The sequence below is a fragment of the Eriocheir sinensis genome, chromosome 41, assembly GCF_024679095.1.
Source record: "Eriocheir sinensis breed Jianghai 21 chromosome 41, ASM2467909v1, whole genome shotgun sequence".
Classification (NCBI taxonomy): Eukaryota; Metazoa; Arthropoda; class Malacostraca; order Decapoda; family Varunidae; genus Eriocheir; species Eriocheir sinensis.
The window spans coordinates 15,772,647-15,797,646 of NC_066549.1; the positions used below are offsets into that span (position 1 = coordinate 15,772,647).

Genomic DNA, 25,000 nt, shown 5'->3' on the forward strand with positions numbered 1-25,000 from the left:
CAAGTATAACAGGTGGGGGCACACCCAGATGATTCGTCACCCATGCTTCAAATAGTGCAACTTTCAGTATAAATGACTGCTTGTAGTGATATTAGCGAATATTTAGTGGCGTTAGTGACTATTTAGCGATGTTAGCAACTATTTAGGGGCGTTATCGACTGGTAAGGTCTTAAGGGATGCTTAGTGTAGCGAAACCTTTTTTTATCTTGGGCGAATCCACTAGGGAGCGAACAGTTTAACCCTAGATGGGTATCGCTGGGTCCGCGCGGACCCACGGCTTATCTACATTTTGAATATCCCGCTCTATTTCCCAAAGTATGACGAGGCAGCAGCTGGCGGCGACTCCAGAGCCAGTGAGGATGAAGATCTCGAGGAGAGAGGACATACGTCTCCCTCACTCACTATTGTCCCCGTAAGGTAGGCACAGTGGGGCCGGGCAGACCCACGAATTCCGTCTATGTTACATTCTTTTACCTCATGACTCATGATGGAACATACTTTCTTAGTACTTGCTATATATTATGTATGGGAATTTATGGCCTTATATGAGGCTATATATGTTTACTGATGTTTGAATAATGCTATGAATAATATGGTTGTCGTTATACATGTTACTGAATACTATTTTTTTTTCTTTCTTTTGCAGATTGGCAGCAACACATCATGGCAAATAGACGAGCTCTATCAGACGAGGCAGTCCAGGAACTCCTGAATGATGTGACTCTAAACATCGAGGGTGATGTCACCGTCATGATGTTGACACAACAATGGATTATACCGTGACCCCTCAAAAACCACACGTTTTTGAGGAGTATATGTCAGATGTGGACCTGTCACCTGTTGCAGGCCCATCAACAATGCCTGATCCTGGCCCCTCACAATACGCAGAACGTCATCGTTCTGCAAAAAGAAAATTACTGCCTCGCATGCCAACGCCATTACCCAAGAAAAGAGCTGAAAGCACTGTCTCACAGCCTGTGCTTGACGCCCAAAACTCCGATGACACTCAAGACACTAACAACACTCAAGCCCCGTCAACAAATGGGAACAGAGAACCCAGGACTGAAAGTTCATCCCAGGAGGCTCCAGCCTCAGAAGATTTTTCCTGTACCTGCAAATGGTACAGGCTACCTGTATTCATTGAATACAGGTAGCCTAATTGGTCTTTTTCATTTGTTCCAGGGACATCGTTTTTTTTCTCAAAAGGAAGAATGACAGTATTTTTTTTCAAAAAACTATTGAATAAAAGGAATTTACCCTTGTTTTTATATTTGTTTTCCTTGTTATCCTTCAGTTCTTTGAAATGTGAACTTGTTTTTTTTTATTACTTATTTTCACAAAATTAATTACAGTAAATATAATTCTCAAGGAACTTGGATTATTTTTATATCATTTGACTCTAAAATGGTTGTATTATCAAATTAATACTATTGCAGCTCAATAAAAGAAGTTCTTGTGTACAATTTCTATAGTTTTATACCGTGGGTCCGCGCGGACCCATGATACCTTTTACGTAACAAAAAAATAGCGATACCTATCTAGGGTTAAGGTTCGAATACCTACAGGTGGCGAAACCACTGGGAAGCCCTCTTTAAAGGTGTCCAGACCTTGAATACAAAGCATAAGCCGACTTACAATTGGAACCCATTTATTGCTAAGTAAACAGAGGTTTGGAGTTTTAAGTAAAAGTCGCCGTAGGGTTAGGTAAGTCAAGTTCATAAGGATATAAATTAATCAGCCCTGCAAAGTTAATTTCAGCTGGCTCACAAATTTAGATTAGCCATGCACTTCTCAAATAACTCGTTACCATAGCCCGCAACCTTGACTGCTGTGCAATATTCCATGAACATGTATCTGATCCATACGGTAATGTTGGCAAAATGATGCTATTACTTACGTCCCTCTTCACCTCCATGAAACATTAAAATCCTACCCAGTGCTTCTAAAACATTCCTACATTTTACATCCCCTGTCCTTGTTCCACCATCCACTTCTACATGCCTACATAACACTGTCCCCAGGCATATACTAAAAATCTTTATCAACCTAACTTTCCTGTTCACCTATCACTACCCCATTTTCGGTATTCATTATGCACTTCACCACTTTCTTCGTGGTGTTTTTACCCACCTCATGAGATAGAGCTCCTTATTACGAGTAAATTGAACCCCATATTGACAAGGCGCACTCTGTTTATAATGGCGACACAGAATTTTTAAAATTTAATTGCATTTTTAGCGATCAGAAGTCGGCAGCGATACATCAACCCGCATCAAAGCCAGAGGGCACACTGGGTTAGGTTAGGTTAAGTTGGGTTAGGTTAGGTTGGTTAGGTTAGGTTGGGTTAGGTTGGTTAGGTTAGGTTTGGTTGTCTGTTCTGGACGAAACTAATTTTTTCTGGTAGATTTGACTTGTTTTAATTAATCTACTAGTTATTTTGGTGTAAATCACATTAGTTTCTGGGGGAATAAAAAAATTTGGTTGATTTGCGCCAAAAACAAGTGGTGGATTAATTAAAAACAAGCCAAAATCTACCGTAAAAATTAGTTTCGTCCAGAAAGAGGGTGTTGAAATACTTAATACTTACCTCTTTTTCTGTGACTGGCACATTCTCCATTTCTCCCTATTTAAGGCGTGCTGCACACATACACCTCTACCTAAACAGATGGAAGATACATTACCGAATGAACTAGGTGTATGAAATAGAAGATATAGTGGGGCTGGGAGAGGTAAGTTGTGCATAATAGGGGTAAATTATAACAAGGCGTCATCAATAATGATATATTTACAAACTCCTTATGTAACAAAAACTTTTGCTAATTACGATGACAATCCTGACATGCTCATTTTTAATAGGTTGTTTTATCCTTTCCCTTTGGCCAGAGGCAAAGTACACATATCAGACACATTCCAGAATAACATTGTACATACAAGTACGTAGAGCCTGGGTTGAGATAATCCCGAAACCTCAAAAATAAATTTAAGTAAGAAACCACTCACTGACATGGGACTCAATACATAATACAAAAGCATCTACGACTTTTCCTTGACACTATCCTTTCCCTTTGGCCAGTGCCAAAACCACATATCAGACACATATCAGAATTACATACTACATACAAGTATACCCAGCTTTGGTTAATATAATAATCCTCAAACATTAAAGTAAACAGACCACTCAGTGGACATAGGATTCAATACATAAGACAAAAGCATCTACTTTTTTTACCTTGATACACTAGCATTGCTTTTAATACAAAGGGTTACTGAAAAATTTGTGGACTATGGTAGAAAGACATGAGATAGGTACACCTTTAACTTGACACATTTTTCGATCACACCTTAGACCTTAATACCTCAATAACTATGTTCATCGTCTATTCTACCTTCTGATAGTACTGGAACACTTACATCAGACTCAGACTTTGCAAGACTCTCCCCAATTATTAATCTTGCTTTTGAACTAGGCTTTTTTAAGCACATACCTATATTTTCTCGTTTTCTCTTCCTTGTCGAATACAACCGGTCTTGCTTAACACACTTTTTATTACCTGGCTCTGAAACAGTTGTCACATCCACAGGCCAGTTACTGTTGTTTGGTGGATAACTCGTGCCAGCATCTAATGTTGCAATTAACTTACACAACAAGCTATTAGCCGTTTTCAAAACTTGAAGGTCCTTACTTTCACTACATTTTGGGAGAAGCTGTAACATAATTTTGTTTTTCAATTGTTCCTGGTATTTCACAACTTGTCTATCATAGGTTTCCTCATTACTTACATCATGAATCATATTAATTTCTTCTGTTGACACCTTAGGTTTGGCTGAGTGTCTGCTGTGGGTTTTATTCAATCCATACCTAACACAAATATTATCTATATCCTTGTTTTCTAAGAAAGACATTCGATTACTGCCTGCTGACTCCCGCACTCTGTCCAAAATTATGTCATGTTCGATCCCTTGTGTAATCATACCTGGAAAGAAATATCTTACTTAGTAAAGAAAAATAAGCTATAAAAATGTAAAACATACTGGCATTAGTTAAACTCAATCACTGTCTCTGATCATGCGTACAAGAAGTGTAGCTACATAGATTTAGAGGCAGTTATGATAATTAGATACTGAAAACAGGCCAGCTACCGCCTTGACTCATTCCTGCAAACTTAACTGTAATAGAAATGGAAATTATTATAGTAATTGTAATAAATTGGTATCTATATGGATGATGTTGTAAGTAGGGGCGTTTCTAGGATTCAAAAACATTCAGAGTCCCTGGTACCAGAAGATCAAGGAGAGGTGTGCTCCTATAGCCCAAAGTTACAACAGCAGCAAAGGTAAATAATCTAGCATGCAGAAATTACTGTAAATACTAATAAACAGACATGGGGCAATTACCTATGTTATGCAATTGATGACTATTATAATTACTTCATATTTTCACAATTACGATTAAGAATACAATAAAATTAGATGTAATTGATTATGATTACAATTACTTGCTGTATTAATCATAATTACAGTCGTGATTATAGGAAGAGCTAAAAGGTGAACTTGCACATTTCATACTCGTTTACCATATTTACTAAATATGATATGAATAATATCAATTTATACTGTACCACAACATTTTGAAAGAAAGTGCCGAAATGCATGTGCAGTATTTATTAGTAATGTAGTACAATATTAATAGTTCATAAGGTACATACTCATACAATAGATTTCTAACTCTTGGCAAGTTGGAGGTCCACTGTCAGCACAGATAATGATTACCCCATGTCTGCTAATAAATGCACTATAATCATCATAAGCATAACAATGTACTGGGGCTTATGAGTTTGAGTGGTAGGTAAGGAAATACATGTTGAGATAAAAGAAAATTTACACTTACGCTTTGCAGATATGATGATTTCATCACAAGCTAAAACATAAGGCATTGTTAATATCTTCATATATACAGGAGTGAAGGGTTAAGCTATGACGCCAAAAAGGTGTCACTGTATATATATATATATATATATATATATATATATATATATATATATATATATATATATATATATATATATATATATATATATATATATATATATATAGGTATCCTCGATTACTGTGGTTTCTATTTACGCAATTTCACGTCAGCGTGGTGTCCAAAATCCCAACAAATGTTTCATTTACACTTTTTTTCCCCACTTTTACGTGTTGGTCATAACCGGATTCCACAAGAAACCATCTCACCTCAAGTATAACATGACCTTTTTTTGCAAATGAAGCAAAAACGATCAAATGAGCATACATAAATTGCTTTTGTCATGGAATAACCTGAATTACAGGTTGGATTTCCAATACTCGGCACGCCTCTGGTCCAAGCCATGCCGAGTTTGGGAGATCCAACTTGTAACATATCTTGATAAAGCAAGAAAGTAAGCATGTGTCTTAACTCATGGGACAACCTATATATATACTGTTATTTTCTAGCTAGATAATTAATGTGCATTACAGACCTGCAATCTTATCCTGTTCACTCTTGGGAAGTGTCATGTGAACCTGGCTGTTAAAATCAAGGTTGTGATCACGATGGTCAGAGTAAAAGGTCACACAAATCTTTTCATCCTTCTTCACAACTTCAATTGATGAGGTGCAGTAAAACCCCATCTTACAGGTACCTGTTAGAATTAAAATGAAAAAAAATAAAATAATTAGGTGTGTGAGGGAAGAACAAGGGGACTTAATTTTCTAGCCCATTACTGGTAACCCCACATTTTAGCACCTATAAAAAATAGTGTAAGGTTTATTACTGAGATTAATTAATCCATTTACATATACAAGATTATTTACCTTGGCTCTTTTCTGCACGACTCTTACTGGAAATCTTCGTTGACTGAACACCTGATCTTCGACAGTAGAATATCTGTTTGGTGCCATCACATGATTTCTTTGGTCCAGAATGAGCCGTGTAATTGACTCCAATGTCCAGTTCCATACAGTCTTTCCATCTCAAGAAATCTGTGGAGAATTAATTGTTTTGGTATTTTTTTTTACTACTGTCACCTACATAGACTTGCTCCTATATTCCCCCACTCTGGCTTTCATTTCCCTCATACAACGATCCAAATACATTAAACAGCCATGGTGACATCACACATCCCTGCTTTACTTCCACTCTTATGTCGAATCTCTGACTAAGCTTTCCATCCACCCTCAAACATGAACGTGTCCTTCTATAAAATGTCTTAATTGCCTCCAAAAACTATCCTCCTATATCATATATTCTTAGAACATTCCATAGACTCAGATCAGACTCGATCAGTAATCTCCCAAAAACTTTCCCAGGTACACTGAACTTTATAGTCCCTCTATAGCTATTGCACTCACTCACTACCTTTACCCTTGTAGAAATGCACAATTATTGCCTTCCTTCATTCCCACGGAACTTTTTTCTGCCTCCACACAAGTTTACACATATATGATGTCCACCCTACCACTACATCTCCATAGAAAAAATTATGGGGCTAATCCATACATACCTGCAGTTTTACCACATTTCTATCCTAGATATTGTTTTCTCTACTAATGCACTATCAACTTCTTTCTGCACACAAGCGGGCTTTCCACCTGCTCCCATACCCATATTTGATACAGTAGCTTCCCCAATTGTCTTCTTCCTCATTAGACGTTTAAAATTAATTATCTGTACTGCAGTCACATCTATTTTACCACCTACAAGCCTACCATCCACTATCATACTTTTACTGTTCCACAAAGGATCTGCTGAGAGAGGAGTGTTGAAGCCCGGGGCCGGCCTAAACTACCCCCTGGATGTGTCCCTGTTTAATATTAACATGACTAATATTATCATAAAAACTTGGTAGAGGGCCATAGGCCTACAAAATATACCAATTGATGTTTTTACGTGTGACACTCTGCCCAGCAACAATCATCAGATAAGGGACATGTCATGTTTTGTGGAGGACAGGGCAACTTAACTTGGATTTTCATAGGACTAGACAAGTAAAGACGATATCAAGTCAATTTTGTGACTGCACAAAATTTGCCTGTTATAAAACTAATATAAAAAACGTATTTTAATATGTATTTGAAAAAAGTATACCAAATACCTTGACAAAATTTATTTAAATACTGTAAAATTTTTGTATTTGAAAATAAAATTTTCAAATACAAAATGTATTTAAATGCTTTTAAAATACAATACTGCCCATCTCTGGTCATAACTCATATGAGGATAATGCCAACTCAGTTTGTCAGTTTTCTTAAATTATGAATAGCTACTTTAACTAACCACATTTCCTTAACCAATGCAGCTTACCTTCCTCAGAAGTAAACTCATGCTGAGCTTTGTGAATCTCAATGTCATGGACTAAAGAAAGGTGTTCCCTGTAAGCAGTAAGGGTAGCAAAAGTCACATTGCATTCTGTACATTGCACAATAGTTGGGCCATCTGAATGGGATACAGGGCCAGGGTTCACACCATGCTGTCGACGTTCATGAGCTCGTTTGTTACAGGAGGTGGAAAAAACTTTATTACAGTAAGTGCACACTTTTGAAGCATCAGGAACTGTTATCTCTGCCACTTCATAGTTGTCTGTGGTGTTTACACCATGAACTTTCTTTTCATGTCTTTTCCTGCTCCAGTCTTTGGTGAAGTCTTTGTTGCAGAAATTACACTTCACGAATACATGAGCGTGAGGATTCATAACAGTACTACTTTGACTGTGATTATCCAGTCCTGCCATTGTTAAGTCAATGTTCTTCTTCTTCTTGGAGTTTTGGTGTGGCTGTGCAGGCTGTGACACCACAGCCTCTAGAGCCCAAAGATGGAGTAAGCGGGTACAGCTTCAGGTTACATGTGGACCTTTGTTGTAGATGGCTGGACTTTGTAAGAAGGTCCTGGTAAGGTTGACTGCTTTGGAAGCCAGGCTGGGAGCAGTAGAACCATCCAACAGGTCAACTAATGTGGATCTGTTGTGCAAACGCTACGGGTGGCGAAACCTCTGTAAAGGTAGGTAGGTAGAGGTAATAGGCCTGTAGACTACACATTAAATTGCACTACCATAGGGAGGTCATATAGTGTGAGGGACTTGGGACTTCAAGTGAGTAGTGACCTACGCCCCAAGGAATAGTGTATTATAGCTAAAAATAAGGCCAAGATACTGGGTAAAAGGAATTAATAAAGGAAACACTGATAAAAAAAAAAAGGTAATAAGAATTAGTAGCCAGGACAGGACTAGTGGTACCTAATGGGTATAAGCTGGAAAAACTTAGATGCAGGACACACATAGGTAGATAGTGGTTCACAGACAGTGGTGAACGACTGGAATTTGTTAAGTAAACATGTACGAAGTGCTGAGTCACTAGGTAGGTACCTTCCTTTAAAAGTCGCGGTAATTGTTTATAATAAGTCCGCGTCCCCATTCTCTACCCACACCCCCCCAATCCCTCCAGCAAACTTGGGGAACTGTGGGGAATCGGGGTTTTTGGGGGGGGAGGCATATATGAGTGATAACCTAACCTAACCGGGGGGCTGCGCACCCCTGGACCCCCCCCGACAGGTTGCTAACCTAACCTAACCTAACCTAACCTAACCTAACCTAACCGGGGGGCTGCGCCCCCCTGGACCCCCCCCGACGGGTTGCTAACCTAACCTAACCTAACCTAACCTAACCGGGGGGCTGTGCCCCCCTGGGCCCCCCCGACAGGTTGCTAACCTAACCTAACCTAACCTAACCTAACCTAAGCTAACCTAACGTCACAGTACCTTTTTTTTAGCGCTGTACGCCAAACGGAAAAGACCCAAGAAGAGAAAATCGTGTATTGTTTACATTCATTTACGACAGAGCTCTCTCTCTCGACTTAGAAAAACGTGAGACGCAGCACATTCCCGGAGCTATTACGGCCATACTAAACACGTCCCCCTAAAAATGTTTGCATCTACGACATGGCCTCAGTGTGCTGTAATGATTATATAAGTTTTATTGTTGTAAGTAACGCGGACTTGTTATATAGTATAACCAAAGTCGCTTGTATGAGAGTACAGATAGGGATGACAGGTGGGATTAATAATTATAGGCTAGAGCGAGGGGACGGGGCGGAAGGCTATCCAGAGGTTTCGTCACCAGCTGGTGTTCGCACTCCAACCAGTTAAACTAAGGCTATCCTCAACCAGTTAAATCTGACATTCTCCTGCGTGTGGGGGGCTGCACCCACTACCCCCGCCTGATTCAAGATAAATTAATCTTCATGAAGTCGGGATTAGCATATTCAAATGAGATGATTAGGTACCGAAACTAATGCGCGATCGAACACCTATAGGTGGCGAAACCTCTGGCGGAAGTACCTACAGCAGCAAAGTTTCATGCACAAGTGTCAGCCTTGCTATTTTTATTCCTACCTAATTTGCTTCGGCGGTACATATACTAAAATTGCGGTGGTAATAAGTAAAGAAAACGCATATAGCAAGGCTGTCAGCCAGTCATGTTATAAGTTTTACTACATACATTCTTGACTGATTTTATATTCCACTAATTCTTTCATACCCTGTCTATCCCCACTTGAAACAAAATGATATCATTCTTACCAGGTGTGGGTGAAGATGAACAGCCACTGTTACAGGCTGTGGTGGAGGTATACCATGTCGGGATAGCGGCATCAGGTCATCCCTCTCTACCGTTGTGGCGGTGCCGCGGTGGTATTACTACTGTAGAACGTGTAGGCACTGCATCACACTATGTGGAGTAATGTAAATGTCTAAGGAGACAATGATATTAGCCGGGAAATGAATGAGTCTATGTTGAGCAGTCTCTGCTATGATATCCCGCCAGGTTTTGTTTACAAATGACGTCATCGAGAGCTAGAGAGAGATGGGAGGCGAAGTGAACCAATCACAGACGCGCTGCTGAACAGCCAATCAGATGCGTCGGGCGCCAGAATGAGGCGCCTGTCTCCGTTTACTCCACGTCCCATCTCGCTCAAAAACACATGCATCATCTTCGTTCTCTCCCTGTCATACTTCTTACATTCCAGCACTACATGCTGCACAGTCTCGTCCACACCCCTATCACACATCTGGCACACTTTGCTGCGGGACTCAGACCATCTATAGTTCCTTGCATTCACATCCAGACACTGCGCTCTAGCACGGAAAAGAAGATCACCTCCCAGGCTTCCCTCATACCACACCTCACACTTTGGGGCCTCTTTCTCCCTATACCAGTCGAGAGTTTCCTTTCTTTCCATCTCATTCTTCCACTTGCTCAATCCCTCATCTTTAACTGCCATATCTATCACATTCTTCCACTTTCTTACATCCCACTCAAACCCCTCTCCATTTCTGTTTGTTATTCTCCATTCAAACACATTCTGTCTATCTTCAATGGGTCGATACACCCACCTACTTAGCATAACATTCCTGTCTATCATTCGCCCATTTGCCATCTCTTATACTCCACAAGTACACTTTCCTTGCTAATCTTGCATCCTCCATTTGTTCCAGTCTCACTTTATATCTCAAGGTTGCCTTTACTAGCCTTTCCCTAAACGTGCTCCATCCCATGTCCCCCCTAAGAGCCTCTACTGCTGCAAACCTTGGTGCATTCAGTGCCATTCTTGCTGCACGTTGGCCTTGGTCTGGGCGACACCCAGCTTCCCATCTGTCAGGCTTGCCTTTGGCGCACCTGAAAGGGGCGATGTCGCTCGTGAGAATCCCAGTCTCAGTTGTAAAGTATTATAGCCAAAGTGAGTTGAACACCGTGAACGGCTCTTTCCTCACCTGAAAGGGGCGATGTCGCTCGTGAGAATGAGCTCGCTCCCACAACCTAGGGCGAGGAAGGGGCATTAGTCTCGGCCCCAAAACGTCTTGGTGTGACGTCACGGAGTGACAAACTGATCGCAGGTTAGGCCTGCTTGGGACCTGAGATTTCCTTGGTAGGCCTCCAATATCAATATAAGGTCACTGGCATTTTATTTCCATTATAAACATTTACCGTTCTCCCGCAATAATTAAAAGAAGGCAGATTGACCACTTTTGGCAACGATACCGTTTTGACCCCTGACACCTCTGAATTTTGTTAACACGACAGATTGTAGGGGAGATATGGGAGCACAACAGGCCTCTTTGTTTCAACACCCATCTCTTCCCCCTCTCTCTCTCTCTCTCTCTCTCTCTCTCTCTCTCTCTCTCTTTCTCCCATACTCGTCATTCTTTTCTCCTTCTCTTGTGTACTTCCTTCTCTCTCTCTCTCTCTCTCTCTCTCTCTCTCTCTCTCTCTCTCTCTCTCTCTCTCTCATGAGAAACCCACATACATATATAACTGGTTGCGCAAACACCCCAGGTTAACTCTATTTACATGGGGAAAAATACCATATTACAATAATATTGTAGTACATTTCGGGCCAGTATTATATATACTTTGAGGCTGCTTCTATCTGCCACAAAACTCAATACTTTCTTGTGTTTGAAATTTATTATGTTTTTGTTGTGCATTTATACATGTTTTCTTTATTTTTCTTTTGAAATATTTACTTATAATTCATGCCGGATGTTTACGTTTTGCACGGAGGCGTCCTTAGCAACGAGCCCGCCGTAAAGAAGAATATATAGCAAGGATTTGCTAATACTTATACACTCAAAGTTGACGAGAATAGCTTTTACTTTTAATAATTTGAAACTATATTAACTTTGATAGTAACTTTAAGAGTAAAAGTTAATAGCTCTCGAGGGTACGGGCCTTGGTGTGTCCTAAAGCAGAACAAGACACTGACCACCTTTGTAACAGTATTTGCTGAGGCAGAGTGATGGTTTCAAAAGCATTTTACAACATGAATTTCTCATCTTGTTGACAACGGCTGCATAAGATGCTTAAATCTGACCTCAAATAACGTTTCTCACCCCTTGGATTTTTTTTTTTTTTTATGCCTCCATGATCTAGTGGTTAGCATGTCTTGCTACGAATCCGCAGCCCTGGGTTCGAATCCCGACCAGGGTGGTCAGCGTGCTGCTCACCCAGCTGTTCATCCTCCCTTTCAGGCTGGTCGATAAATGGGCACCTGGGGAAACCTGGGGAAGGTAAACTGTGGTAACCCGGATGTCACGCTGACCCTGTCCTGGGGTGATGGGTTCTTCCCACCAATGGCTCAAGGGCCAGTGCCATGGAGATGAGCACTGCGGCCACACTCAACTGTAGCATATGCCCCCATCTTTACTCTTTTGGTTGATCCAAGCCAATTGGTGGCGCAGGCAACTGTTTTATAGTGTCGCCATCTTGCTAGGCCAATCACCCCCCCCCCCCCCACACACACACACCTGAGCTTCACTTGGTCCTCTTTAGAGAGTTTCGCTGGAGTCCGGTTGATGGACAATCATGAAGACAGCATGTAGATAGTCTTGGGCCCCTCCCAACACTCAAATTAATGAACTAAAGAAAAGCTATTAAAAGGGACAAAAAACACCAACCATAGGAAGAGGCAGTAAAGGAAATATTTGAAATATATACCCCTAGTTTTCAAAGAATCACTTTACAATTTTGCACATACATACATGGATCATCCACAGCCTTTTCTGATACTTAATCGTTAATCGTTAATTAACGAAGTTAACATTTTCGTTAACGATTTAACTTTTAAGTTAACTTTAGAAATCATTATTGGACTAATTAACTTCCATTACATTTAACTTCCATCAACTCAAGTCTGCTAACCCAAAAAATTCATGAAAACCGGCAAACGTTTAAGGGGGGCGGCTACGGGGGGGTCCTCCTGCACATATGGTTCGTCCAATAGCTTTGAAGTTTTAGTATGTTATTTGTAGGTGTAACAGTATGATATTCTGTGAATTTCATTAAATTCGGGTGAAGTTTAGGAGAGACTCAAACAAACCGTATTTTTATTTATTTTTTTGTTTTACAGACTTTATTTTTCAGTTAATCTCTTTGAAAAAAATACCAAAGAAACTTTGTTTACCTATTTACATTTCCCAGCTAGAAATTTTTATATTTTTTTGTTTTGTTTTCGAAAAAATAAAATTACAATTTTTTGTCACTTATAATTTTCTCCACTCTCCCATTTTCTTTTGGCATTTTTCAAAATTTTAAAGCGGGCAAAAATTGTCCTTTAGTTGTAGTTTTAAATGATACCTAAGAAAAGTCGGTCAGACATTTTACCGATTTTGTGAAATATTTTGAAGTGTAAAAAACTACTTTTCGAGATATTGGCTCCTAAAGATTTTTTTCCATTTCTCCTGTCTTGCCATTTGTATTTATCTGATTGGTATGAAATTTTCACATATTATTGTGTGTACCTTGTTGACTTACTGGAGAATAAGGAATCTGGTCCCCCTTTATAAAATAAGTTTTAATCAATCAAAAGTGAGGGTGTCAGAAGGTCAAGGTGTTCGTGCATGACCGTACTGGGCAATTCTGTCTCTCGAACAGTGTTTGTAGCTTTTTCTGGTTGCCTTGCACTTGTAAAATCATTTGTAAGGACTTTTTTTTGGCTAGAGTGGAGGGAAAATTGCAACGCACCTCGCTCGTTTGTGTCGCGTGAGGCACTACTGTGCCAAGCAGCTCCCCGCTTCCTCCCTTCTCCCAGCCCAGCAGGCCCTGCGGAATATGAAAATCACAAGTGGCAAAATTTACTGAGGAAAAAATATTCTAATGCAATTTTACGTATATACAAGCATCGAATGATACTGCATGTGTTGACGCGTGTGTCTGGCTATGACGCAACAGCGCGGAACATTTAAAAATGGTCTCCAGTGGAGAGGAGTTTTAATTTTACGAAAAAAAACTCCACCACACAACAATTTACCCTTTCAAGGGCCTTTTGAGCTAAAAAAAACTCTACTTATCCAATTTTAAATTTATTCCTCGAAAAATACCTCGTATCCGCCCCCCTTAAAAGTTTCTATTATTTTCAGATTTTAAATACAAATGTAAAGTCTTAGCATATTTAATAATGTATGCATCATTCTTTCAACCCCGATATAATGCCACTTATTATTATAAATAGTTTTTCAATCAAACTTCGAATTGTGAGTTCAAAATGATATTTTATGTATTCGATATTTAAGGGGAGGTCCCGCCTAGTATTAGCAGAGGGTACATTAATTTTATTTCAATTGTTCTAAGGTATTTTTTTCTTTGAAGACTTAGGTAAATGCAATAAGATCTGCATATATCAGCATAATAGCTTTCGTGCTTCTGTAGGAAAAAAATTACAAACGAAATTTATTACTTGTAATAAGAGCAGAGCTAAAAAATGTAAATGGGGGCCAGCATGTTCACTCTACATGTACAGTATTGGGTAGTTTTACTCATAACACCACTAGTTAAAAATTGTACGTTCAATTTTTTAATATGCCTCACCATTCCTGTGCAAAAAAATTACCAAAATCACCATTTTATGTGTCCCATAATTCTACCACTTTTTTTTTTACCTTCAATAAATCATATCAGCAGTGTTTTCTTGTTTTTAAAAAATCAGACGGACAATTTTTTTACCATTCACTCATCTTTCAGCAGATATTTGATTTTTTTAATTATGTTCACAGCTAATGAAGTTATTCTCCAAAGTACAAAAAATACTCTTTCGAGATATCAACTATTTTGTGTATAGATCCAGTTAGCGTACAAAGTTATAATTTTTGGAGGATTTTACAGGGATAAAAAACAACTTAGATACCTATGTACTTGTATTGATGAATGACAATGAATGATATCAAAAATAATAATCATAATTGGCACCTGTGTGTGCGTGTATTTACCTAGTTGTAATTTTACAGGGCCTGGGCTTACACTCGTGTGGTCCCATCTCCGTATCTATAATTATCCAACTTTTCCTTGAAACTTTGCACACTCTTTGCCGATACTATTTCTTCAATCTGTTCCAAACCTCTATATTTCTTTGTGGGAAGCTATATTTCTTTATGTCTCTTGAGCATCTTCCCTTCCTCAACTTTTTACATGTCCTCTAGTATTCCTGCTGGAAGGTTCCTCTCTTAGTAGCAATTTTTCGTTATCTACTTCTTCCATTTAACTCAATAGCCTATATATTTGTATTAGGTCTCCTCTTTCTCTTCTTTGTTCTAGTGTTGGCAAGTCCATTTCCTTTAGTCTCTCTTCATATGTCAGTCCCTCCAGTTCTGGAACCATTTTTGTTGCCATCCTCTGTATTCTTTCTAGTTTTATTATGTTTTTCTTCATACGTGGAGACCACACTGTTTCCGCATATTCTAGTTTAGGTCTGATCATAGTAGTTATTAATTTTTTCATCATTTCTTTGTCCATGTAGTAGAATGCTATGCCTATATTTCTCACCATGTAATATGTATCACCGAAGATCCGATTTATGTGACTTTCTGGTTGCATATAATCTTGCATTATTACTCCCAGGTCTCTCTCTTCATTTACTTTCATTAATATTTCACCATCTCCCATTTTATATGGCCATTTTGGTCTTTGTACACTTTTTCCTTCCAAGACATGACATTTCTTCATGTTGAATTTCATCTCCCATTTCTGACTCCATTTCCAAATCTTGTTTAGGTCTTCTTGCAGCTCCTTGCAGTCTTGACTGTTTCTTATATGTCTTTGCAGTTTAGCATCATCTGCGAACAGGCTCATGTAGCTGTTTATTCCCTCTGGCATATCATTAATATAGACTAGGAAGAGTACTGGTGCTGAAACCGACCCCTGGGGCACTCCGCTTTCCACTCTTCTCCATTCCGATCTAGTGTCCTTAACCACGGTTCTCATCTCTCTTCCTCTTAAGTAGCTTTCCATCCAGCACTTCATTTTCCCTCTCAATCCTCCTTTATTTTCTAGTTTCCACAGCAGTCTTGAATGTGGAACTTTGTCAAATGCCTTCATTAAGTCTAGGTAAATGCAATCCACCCATATGTCTCTTTCCTGTAATTTGTCCGTCACTCTTGAGTAAAAGCTCAGCAAGTTTGTCACACATGAGCGGCCTTTCCTGTGTGTGTGTGTGTGTGTGTGTGTGTACTAGAAATCTCCTGGGCTGTAGTGTTCTGTGGATGCCTCTCGTTTCTTCTTCTTCGTCACTTTGTTTTCTTTTGGGCTTCTCCTTTTCTTTTCCTGAGCTTCCAAACCTGCCAAAATACAAGTACAAGTGTACCTCTGAGGAGTCCTCGCAATTCATTAAGTGACTAATTGATTGATTCACTCAACCACACCCTCCGAGTCTTGCTGGCTGCCACTAGAATTTTGCCAGATGCATGATGACACGCTTTTTGTAAAAAAAGTGGAAAAAATTGGACAAAAGAAGGCAAAATGAAACATATATGAGTATTCTACAGAAAACGGAGGTGTCTGCAGGTAGGGGATCACGAAATTAGTAATTCAAATCTATTTATTTGAAAGGTAAAGAATTGTCGTACAACTGCCAAACTTTCACAGGGAATGTGTGACATGTTCAGCAATCTTTTGGAGTGACTTTTAAAATTTGGCCAAAAAAGTGAAAAATATCCATTTTTGGTGGCGCCTCCCTTTAAGCAATTATTTTCTATTAATAGTAGGGTTGCACCGATAAGCAATTTGGCCGATTACCGATTACCGATTAATCGGTAACCAATAATCGGCCAATTATTTATAAATTTGTGGCGGCTCACATCACTGGGGTTCCAAACCGTTGCTCACCAAGCTCGAGCTCTCACCACCGAGGTCTCGGTACACTGCCACGGAGCTCGAGCCCACGCAAGGAGACCTGCTGAGCTGTGCCGTGGGTTGGCCAGAATCCACCTCACCGCCAGCACGTCCACACCGTCTCCTTGTACACTTTGTACAGTAAACTGCACCGCTCTTGTATGTCTTTTTATCGAAACCGCTACAAATTGTAAATGTGATGAATCTTCATTAATTACTGGACACTGGTACCACAAAGTTAAAGACATACTGTAACCCACATGTTTACAACTTTGTTAACTGCCCAACTGTTATCTCCTGTATGGAGAACAAATACTTCTAGTAATTTGTTACTTATAAGTTAGCCTTGCTTTATGGCAACACCCTGGTTTTAAAATGTTAGAATTTGCCAGTTTTCTCATTCTTGTGGTGATCCTAGATGCTACTAGAAATGGTAGTGTACAGAAAGTTTATCAATCTCTCAAGTCTTCTACTAATTTACTGTTTTAAGCACGGCAGGCATGGTGAAGGATATTACCCAATTAATGTTTTTACATTACAATTTAAGAGTGTTTAACTTAAAGTACTGAGTAAAATCACTTGTCTAGTTTCATACTTTTCATGATATATTACAATAATTTGTTTTCTTATGCACGGCAGGCATGGTGAATGATATTACTCAATTACTGTACAAACCAAGTTGAAATAGGTATATAATTTTTCTTGGTTGTAATATAAAGTAATATGTTGATTTTTTCTAGTTTTAAAGTTGAAGCAATTACCGGTACTTCAGTTCATATCATAATTTTATATATCAATTTTAATTACCTAATATACATTTGCATAGGAACTTGTTTGAAATAAATGCTGTGGAAAGGTATGAGAGTTTTGGTAACATCACCATCCTTACATTAACATTATTAATATTGTGTTATGTACATTGTATTATAAAAGAGAAAAAAAATTACTAATCGGCCCCGATTAATCGATCGAAATGACGATTACCGATTAATCGGCAAAGTGGCCGATTAGGCCGATTTCCGATTACTTACCGATTAATCGGTGCAACCCTAATTAACCCTCTCGCGCACCGTAAGTTTCCAATAAGTTTCTGTTCCACTCATCATGCATTTCTCAGGCCCGACCGGCCTTTTTTTGCCGCCGCGATACTCAACATTCCCGGACGTATTTTACCCTCACAGATATATCGTACCCCAATAAATTTGGTATCAATGGCTTCATTAAGACTTGCACTAGAACATGCACAAATAAATATATATATATATATATATATATATATATATATATATATATATATATATATATATATATATATATATATATATATATATATATATAAACAATACAAACTTGTTTCAAGTCTCCGTATAGAGTATTGTAGACAATAAATCCGAAGTACCAACTCTTCCCCACTTGCTAGCTCGAAATTTTGTGGGCCAACTTTTTTTAGCCAAATATGTTTTGAAGTGGAATTTAGTGAGGATTCTTATGGTATCCTCAAAATCCTCATATGCCTATTAGTTCCCGTGTTGCACCGAGAAAACTGTATTTTTTTTCCTCTCCCGTCAGAGTAGGCTAACAAATAAAAATCGCTCAAAGCTCCTCATCTACGCTCCTTAGAAAGGTTGCCATATGTTACCATTAACCCTTTCCTTGCTGAGCGCTTGCAACGAGACTATCCCCCCAGGTGTGCTCGGGCACCCCAGCGGGGGATGGGGATCTCTTTTAACCACTGTATCTCAAAAACTATTCATCACAGCTACAAAACAAAAACACCATTGGAAAGAGGAGGCCAAGATCTATATGATTCGGTTATGTAAGCCTCTCCTGCAAATGTACAGGCACGTTCAGGGGGTGTTTTTTGCTGCGAGTGCGACTGGCGCTCGCAGTGAGCTTTTAGCACCGCCAGCAAGTGACGTTAGTGCTCACTCTTTTAACCTCTGTATCTCAAAAACTATTCATCACAGCTAAAAACAAAAACACCATTGTAAAGAAGAGGCCAAGATCTATATGATTCGGTAATGTAAGCCTCTCGTGCGAAAGTACAGGCATATTCAGGGGGTGTTGCCTGTGAAGACATACATTTATATGTGCGCGACGGTCAGCCATAAGGCAACTATTGAGTAGATCTCTTGATGATGGGGTGCTGGCAGGGCAGTATTGGCAACTGTAAAATTTACAACTATTTGGTCAAAGTATCAGTCAGGTGATAGGTGAAGCTATGCAAAAATCCTGCTATAATGGACAACAACATCCACCAGTTGCTTGTCCGTAGATTTTCTGCGCTAGGCTGATATAATTTTTCACCAAATTTAGTGGAAAACCCACTGATTTGGCAATGCTGTGGGGCAAGAAATAGCGTTGGATCACTCTCATATGTGGCAAATTTGAGTCCGACTGGAGCTCGCAGCGAGCGTTTAACACCACTGGCAAGTTACGCTAGTGCTCGCTGCAAGCATTTAGCAACGAAAGGGTTAAGAAGCTTATCCCAACAAATGACGCTCCCAAATTTGACGCACTTTCACTGAAAACTTTATTTCTAATCAATTTTTTAAAGTTTTATGACGCATTTCACGTCATCGTGCGCCAGGACCTTTTACCCTTTGATGACGTAAAATGCGTCATCGTGCGCGAGAGGGTTAATAGATCATATAAAGTTTCTTTAACCCGTACAGTACTAGTGACGCATATACACGTCAGCCCCTATGGTTGCAGGAAATACTAGCGACACGTATACACGTCAGGCTTGCTAAACACTGTCACAGTCGATGTAGCAGGTTTATTTTTGCTACAGAGACTGCTGCAGACAATGGCAACACTACACGAGTGCGTTTGTAGCATTGGCAACACTACCCAAGCTGGGGAGGAATCACAAGCCACCTGTGACATCAAGATCAAGATCAAGACCAAGTGTAAACAATGTCTCGGCGGCCCATTCCTTTGCGATATGGCGATAGACAGTGAGTTTGAGGTTTCCTCATCTGTAGAAGACGTGGGAGTACTCTCAGACTCTGGTTCGGACAAGGATTATGTGCCAGATGAGGAGGATATAGGCTATATTGAGCCACCTTTGTAACATGAAATTCTAATGTCCTGAAAATTCTGAAAATCCCACACTTATACCCCTTGAAATGGTGCTCTCTGGAGAATTCTACACCTGTGTGAAACAAAAATGGGCTACCTGGCCTCTATCACTTGTCAAATCCTCCATAAACCATCGATCACGTACAGGGGCCGTTTCCAGCCACACCGTGGTAACACTTCATGGAGTTCTCCTGCGAAAAGTAGGTCTATGACATATGTTTTTTCTTATTTTTTCCACTTTTCCCATCACATGGAATTCAGCCCCCCTCAAAAAAAAAAAAAAAAAAAAAAAAACGCCCGGTACTGGGCAAGCCAAAAATATTGAAATCAGCCAGTACTGTACGGGTTAATAAACAAATGAGATATTGCACCATAGCACGCAATGCAATATATAAAAGGTATTGCACTATAGCATGCAACGCAATGTATAAAAGGTATTGCACTATAGCATGCAATGCAGCGCAATGTATAAAAGGTATTGCACCATAGCATGCAACGCAGTGCTATATGTAAAAGGAAGTGCCGGTAGAAAGAGGATTCACTTCACTCTGGAGAGCTATTACGGTTACAACGTAAGTATCTGTTATTATAGCGCTACCATTAGTGTTAATTGAAAGAAAATAATTTTCTATAATAAAAATTAACGTGAACGATTTATCGATAACTTCCGTTACATTTTTAAAGAATTAACTGATTAACGGTTATCGAGGTTAATTTTTTAGTTAACGGATTTACGGTTAACGAAGTTGACTTTTTGATTAACGGTGCCCACCCGTGCTGGTTAGACTGTTAAGAGACTAGACAAGTTGTGGTGTGGTGCTAGCCAGTGGCTAGCTGGCTGCGGCTGGTCAGTTTTAGGACTGGCTCAAACAGCCAGCCAGGTTACTTATGATGATGGAATATGATACAAGAACACTCCAACAAGTATTTGAAACTAATGTAGAGAATATAGAGGTTTACATTAATTTAAATATTTTCATTACCGTGATAAAAAAAAAAAAAAAAAAAAAAAATCTGATTTAAATAAAAAAATCCAATTTATTTATCTTTTTTTAAAATAAAAAATCAACAACCCTAAACATTATATGACTCCATTGCATATGCTAAATTAAGAGTTCCTGAATAAACAAAACTACCTACAGTGTTGAGAATGAATGGGAGGACCCATTGTGGTGAGAATGGAAGACAGACCAATGTTCTTCATCTGTTAGATGCTTGGTGCAAAGTCTTCTCATTCAACCTAAACATTGATTTAATTTATACATCTTCAACTTTATTTTACTTTATACATTCTAAAAATTACTAGATTATGTCTCCTGATACTCCCTGATTGCTCTTCAACCAATAATAAGATATTTACATTTGTGCACATACACAACCATGTTCAATACAGATTTGTATTAAAATATTGGTTTACATGAAAAGCTATTGTTACAATGATGACATTTTTACAATCCAATAATTTGAAACTTCAGAACAACTTTAAACTATCCACTCATCGTACTTGAGAAGCAAAATATTCCTTCTAACTGACTAAAATGGTCCGTGAGAGATCCTCTGAGCACCAGGCAGCTCCTGCATTGCAGCATTGATGATGTTGTCAAGATCAGCCATAGCTCCAGGCCCTACATCTCCACATGCCAACCGCTTGCTCACCACACACACCTCGATATACCCAAGGTCCTGCAACACATTTATAGTCCATAAATTCAAGCTCATGCAATACAAGAACCTATAAAAACAATATTCTTCACATGATTATTGAAGTATGAGACACTTAAAGATCTTAAGTTCATACTCATTGTTGGAAATGAAGACAATGAAACAAATGGAATATATCTGCTGAGAATTTTTGGCAAGTTAAGTAAGAGACAAGCTACAGGGTAAGGCAAGTGAATAGCCAGCAGTTCTGTTTTGAGGCAACTTAATTGCCCCCCACCCCCCAGGCCCATCACTGAGAAGCTACTTGCCACTTACTTGGCCTGTTTGAACACGTACTTGGTTGTATTCCTCCCAAGCTCAGTTGCAGGCCACGCATTGTGTAGAACACATGCTTTTTGGCTATTTCAAATTTTTAGTGCTAATTGTTGTTTTAATACTTTCAGCAATGCCTGCAAGGTGGTTTGAGGAATGTACATATATACTCAGATTACTTGCTACATGTAATCAACACATACCATAATTACTTGCCTTTTAAAAATGAGAACAGGCTACTTACACACTTGACTTGCCTCTCTACTTGCCCCATGTAAATGAGCCCCTACCACTGCCACCCTACCGCTTCGCCAACACAGCTGAACAGCTGTTTATAGTTAGCGTTTTTTTATGATTTGTTTCATATCTTTATTACATTTTTATACAAAGAAGCATTCATTTGTACACTACCACCACTGTAATAGAAATGTTATTATGTTTCAAATTTAAGTAATTTAGAAATTGATCATATGCTCTTTTTCTTAAAAAGACAAAAAACAATCGTCCACATATCTTCCAAACAATATATTTATAATAGAAATGCTGACAATTGTTTTTTGGTCTTTAACACATATCTTGCTGCTGGCAGCAACCCCGCCGCCATGATGTTGCGATGATTTTGAATGTGAATATCTCCAGTTTGCCGGTAGCCACCGGACAGAGAAGAGGTGGGAGTTATGCTGGCGGCTTGTAGAGCATAATTGCACCAGCAGAAAGCCTGACCCACATGGGGGCAGGCCGCAACAATATAATGTTTTATGAATCTGTTGCGGCCTGACCCATTTTGGGGCAGGCCATCAAGATGGCTTCTCTGTGCATATATATGAATATAAGCTACTATATATGATTTGTTATTACAGTTGTTCAATACAGTAAATTAACCAATTCTACTTTTACTGGTAATGGAACCCATCAATTTGTCTACCGCAAAAAAGGCGAAGTGTCATTCCAAAATATGGCTCTGGTGATGGAAGATTCTTGTGGTGAATTCTACAGTCCATCTTCAAATTATGACTCCTCATTGAATGAAGGATGGAAAATTGCAGCAAAAAGAGCAAAGAAAGTGTCAACCTTTTGTGCTGGCTGTGAGGGTAGTCCATTCATGTGCCAGGATTGTTTCAGTGTGAAACATCCTGGCTAATATGCGAAGGGAAATCAATGAACTCAAAATATGGGAATGCACATCTTTTGTTTATTACCTCCGCCAACGAAGTTGGAGGTGGTTATACTTTCGGTCGGGTCGGTATGTTTATTTATTTATTTATTTATTTGTTAGTTTGTTCGTGAGCAGTCTCCTGTGCATAATTTTGTGGATATCTCAACCAATTTATCAGGGAAGCTTTGTGTCCATCCAGAATAGAAACCATTAGATTTTTTGTCAAAGGTCAAAGGTCAAGGTCACAGTCTCCTGTGCACAGTTTTGCAGATATCTCAGCCAATTTTTCAGGGAAGCTTCGTCTTTATCCAGAATAGAACCCATTAAATTTTTTGTCAAAGGTCAAGGTCAAGGTCGCACAAAACGTCATTTTGGCCATAACTTCGGTTCTCCTCATCGTAGAGCCTTTAGACTTGGTTCATGTTTTAGTTCATGGAAAGATGCACCTTGCATGGCCTTGACCTTGACCTCGAAAAGTTTGCCCAAGGTCAAAGTTTCTAAAAGAAAAAAGATTCTCATCAAATTTTGAAACAAATGCTTCCATATGATGTACCTTACATGGCCGGATGTCAAAGGTCAAGGTCGCACAAAACGTCATGTTGGCCATAACTTCGGTTCTAATTATCGTAGAGCCTTCCGACCTGGTTCATATTTTAGCTCATGGAAAGATGCACCTTGCATGGCCTTGACCTTGACCTCAAAAAGTTTGCCCAAAGTCAAAGTTTCCAAAAAATAAAATTTCATCAAATTTTGAAACAAATGCTTCCAAATGATGCACCTTGATGGCCTGATGTCAGAGGTCAAAAATCAAGGTCAAGGTCGCACAGAACGTCATTTTGGCCATAACTTCGGTTCTAATACTCTATGATGGAAAGCTATAAGGGATATTTGAGAAAAAATAATTTTCAACCACTAAAGTAAAAAAAAAATAAGATCAATTAAATGTAATTTACCATATTTCATAATAGTCTCAATTCAAGGTAAAATTGATATGGTTTAATGGTCAACAAACAATATTATTTTTATTGATTATCTTTCTTTAATGCCTTATCCATAGAAAGAGAAGCTTTAATACAAAAAAAATATTGATAGGTGGATCCTATATTGGATAAGGATAGTAATTAGCGTCAAAATGACCACCGGTGGGTCAAGCCGCAACAAGGGAATAAACCACCTGACCCACAAGTGGGTCAGGTCGCATGGAATGTGTTAAAGAAAAAGGGCACATACATCAATTTCTAAATTACTTAAATTTAAAAAATAGTAACATTTCACTTGCAATGGAGCATGAAGCTGACAACCAGTTACCATTTCTGAATATTATTGTTAAGAAGGTTGAGGATGTCTTTGTCAGGGATGTGTATAGGAAAGACACGTTTGCTGGGTTACGTCAGAATTACATGTCCTTCGTGCTATTACTGTTTAAAGTAAATGCAATCAAAGCACTAATATGTAGGACATACATCTGTTCCTCTTAGATTGATTTTGAGATAGAAATTAATACTTAGACAGTAGTTCACCTCAAATGAGTACCCACTACATATATTTCAAACAAGACTAAAACATTTTCCGTCAAATAGGTTTGCACCAGAACCAGTGAAGTCAACTGAGAAAAAGTAAATTAAATATATAACATTGCCACTTCAAGGACATTTTAGTGATCAAATTAGGAAAAAGCTGCAAGCCCTTTTTCACGAGCATTTCCCATAGTTGTCTTCTAGGTTTACAAATTCTAACACGACTGGTTCGTTGTTTAAATATAAAGACAGATTGCCCAGCCATTTGTGTTCAGATATTATTTATTCATTTTGTTGTCCTGATTGCCAAATTGGGTATGTGGGTTCAACATGCAGGAACCTAAGAATTAGAATATCTGAGCATATAGAACCAGTAAGCCACTAGTGAGCCCTGTTTTTTCAGTAATTAGGAATCATTCAAGTGATAAGGGACTTAAAATTAGGGAAGAGGATTTGAGGGTCTTATTTAGAGCTAACCATTCTTCAGATTTAAGAATTGCATAATCATTGTTCATTTTTAAAGACAACCACCAGAACTTAGCACGTTAACCGTGATATGCGCCACCGGAGTACAACATGCACTCTCAGCTGTCGCGGTT

The 25,000-nt window shown here is 38.9% G+C and overlaps 3 protein-coding genes across 5 annotated transcripts in view; all 3 read right to left on the reverse strand.

Annotated features, from left to right (window-relative positions):
- The window catches only part of LOC127009733 (uncharacterized), a 79,939-nt gene extending 62,044 nt beyond the window's left edge, over positions 1-17,895 (reverse strand). The window contains exon 1 of the mRNA XM_050883111.1: positions 14,902-17,895. The gene's annotated coding sequence lies outside the window, so the exon portion shown is untranslated. The remainder of the gene's footprint in view (positions 1-14,901) is intronic.
- Positions 3,086-9,950, reverse strand: LOC127009731 (uncharacterized). 3 transcript variants are annotated; one of them, XM_050883107.1, is made up of 6 exons: positions 9,593-9,950; positions 7,325-7,977; positions 5,836-6,003; positions 5,502-5,663; positions 4,889-4,918; positions 3,086-3,974 (listed from the first exon to the last, which is right to left on the reverse strand). In XM_050883107.1, the coding sequence occupies exons 2-6, from the start codon at positions 7,749-7,751 to the stop codon at positions 3,358-3,360; spliced, it is 1,404 nt and encodes a 467-aa protein (XP_050739064.1). In that variant the 5' UTR covers positions 7,752-7,977; positions 9,593-9,950; the 3' UTR covers positions 3,086-3,357. The 3 variants fall into 3 exon arrangements, with proteins under 3 accessions (XP_050739064.1, XP_050739066.1, XP_050739065.1); XM_050883109.1 differs by lacking the exon at positions 7,325-7,977; XM_050883108.1 differs by lacking the exons at positions 4,889-4,918; positions 9,593-9,950 and having other exon boundaries at positions 7,325-7,976.
- Positions 17,896-21,005: 3,110 nt separating the features above from the next.
- The window catches only part of LOC127009735 (uncharacterized), a 38,185-nt gene continuing 34,190 nt past the window's right edge, over positions 21,006-25,000 (reverse strand). The window contains exon 5 of the mRNA XM_050883113.1: positions 21,006-21,437. Coding sequence (XP_050739070.1) covers positions 21,288-21,437 — 150 coding nt within the window. The 3' untranslated portion in view covers positions 21,006-21,287. The remainder of the gene's footprint in view (positions 21,438-25,000) is intronic.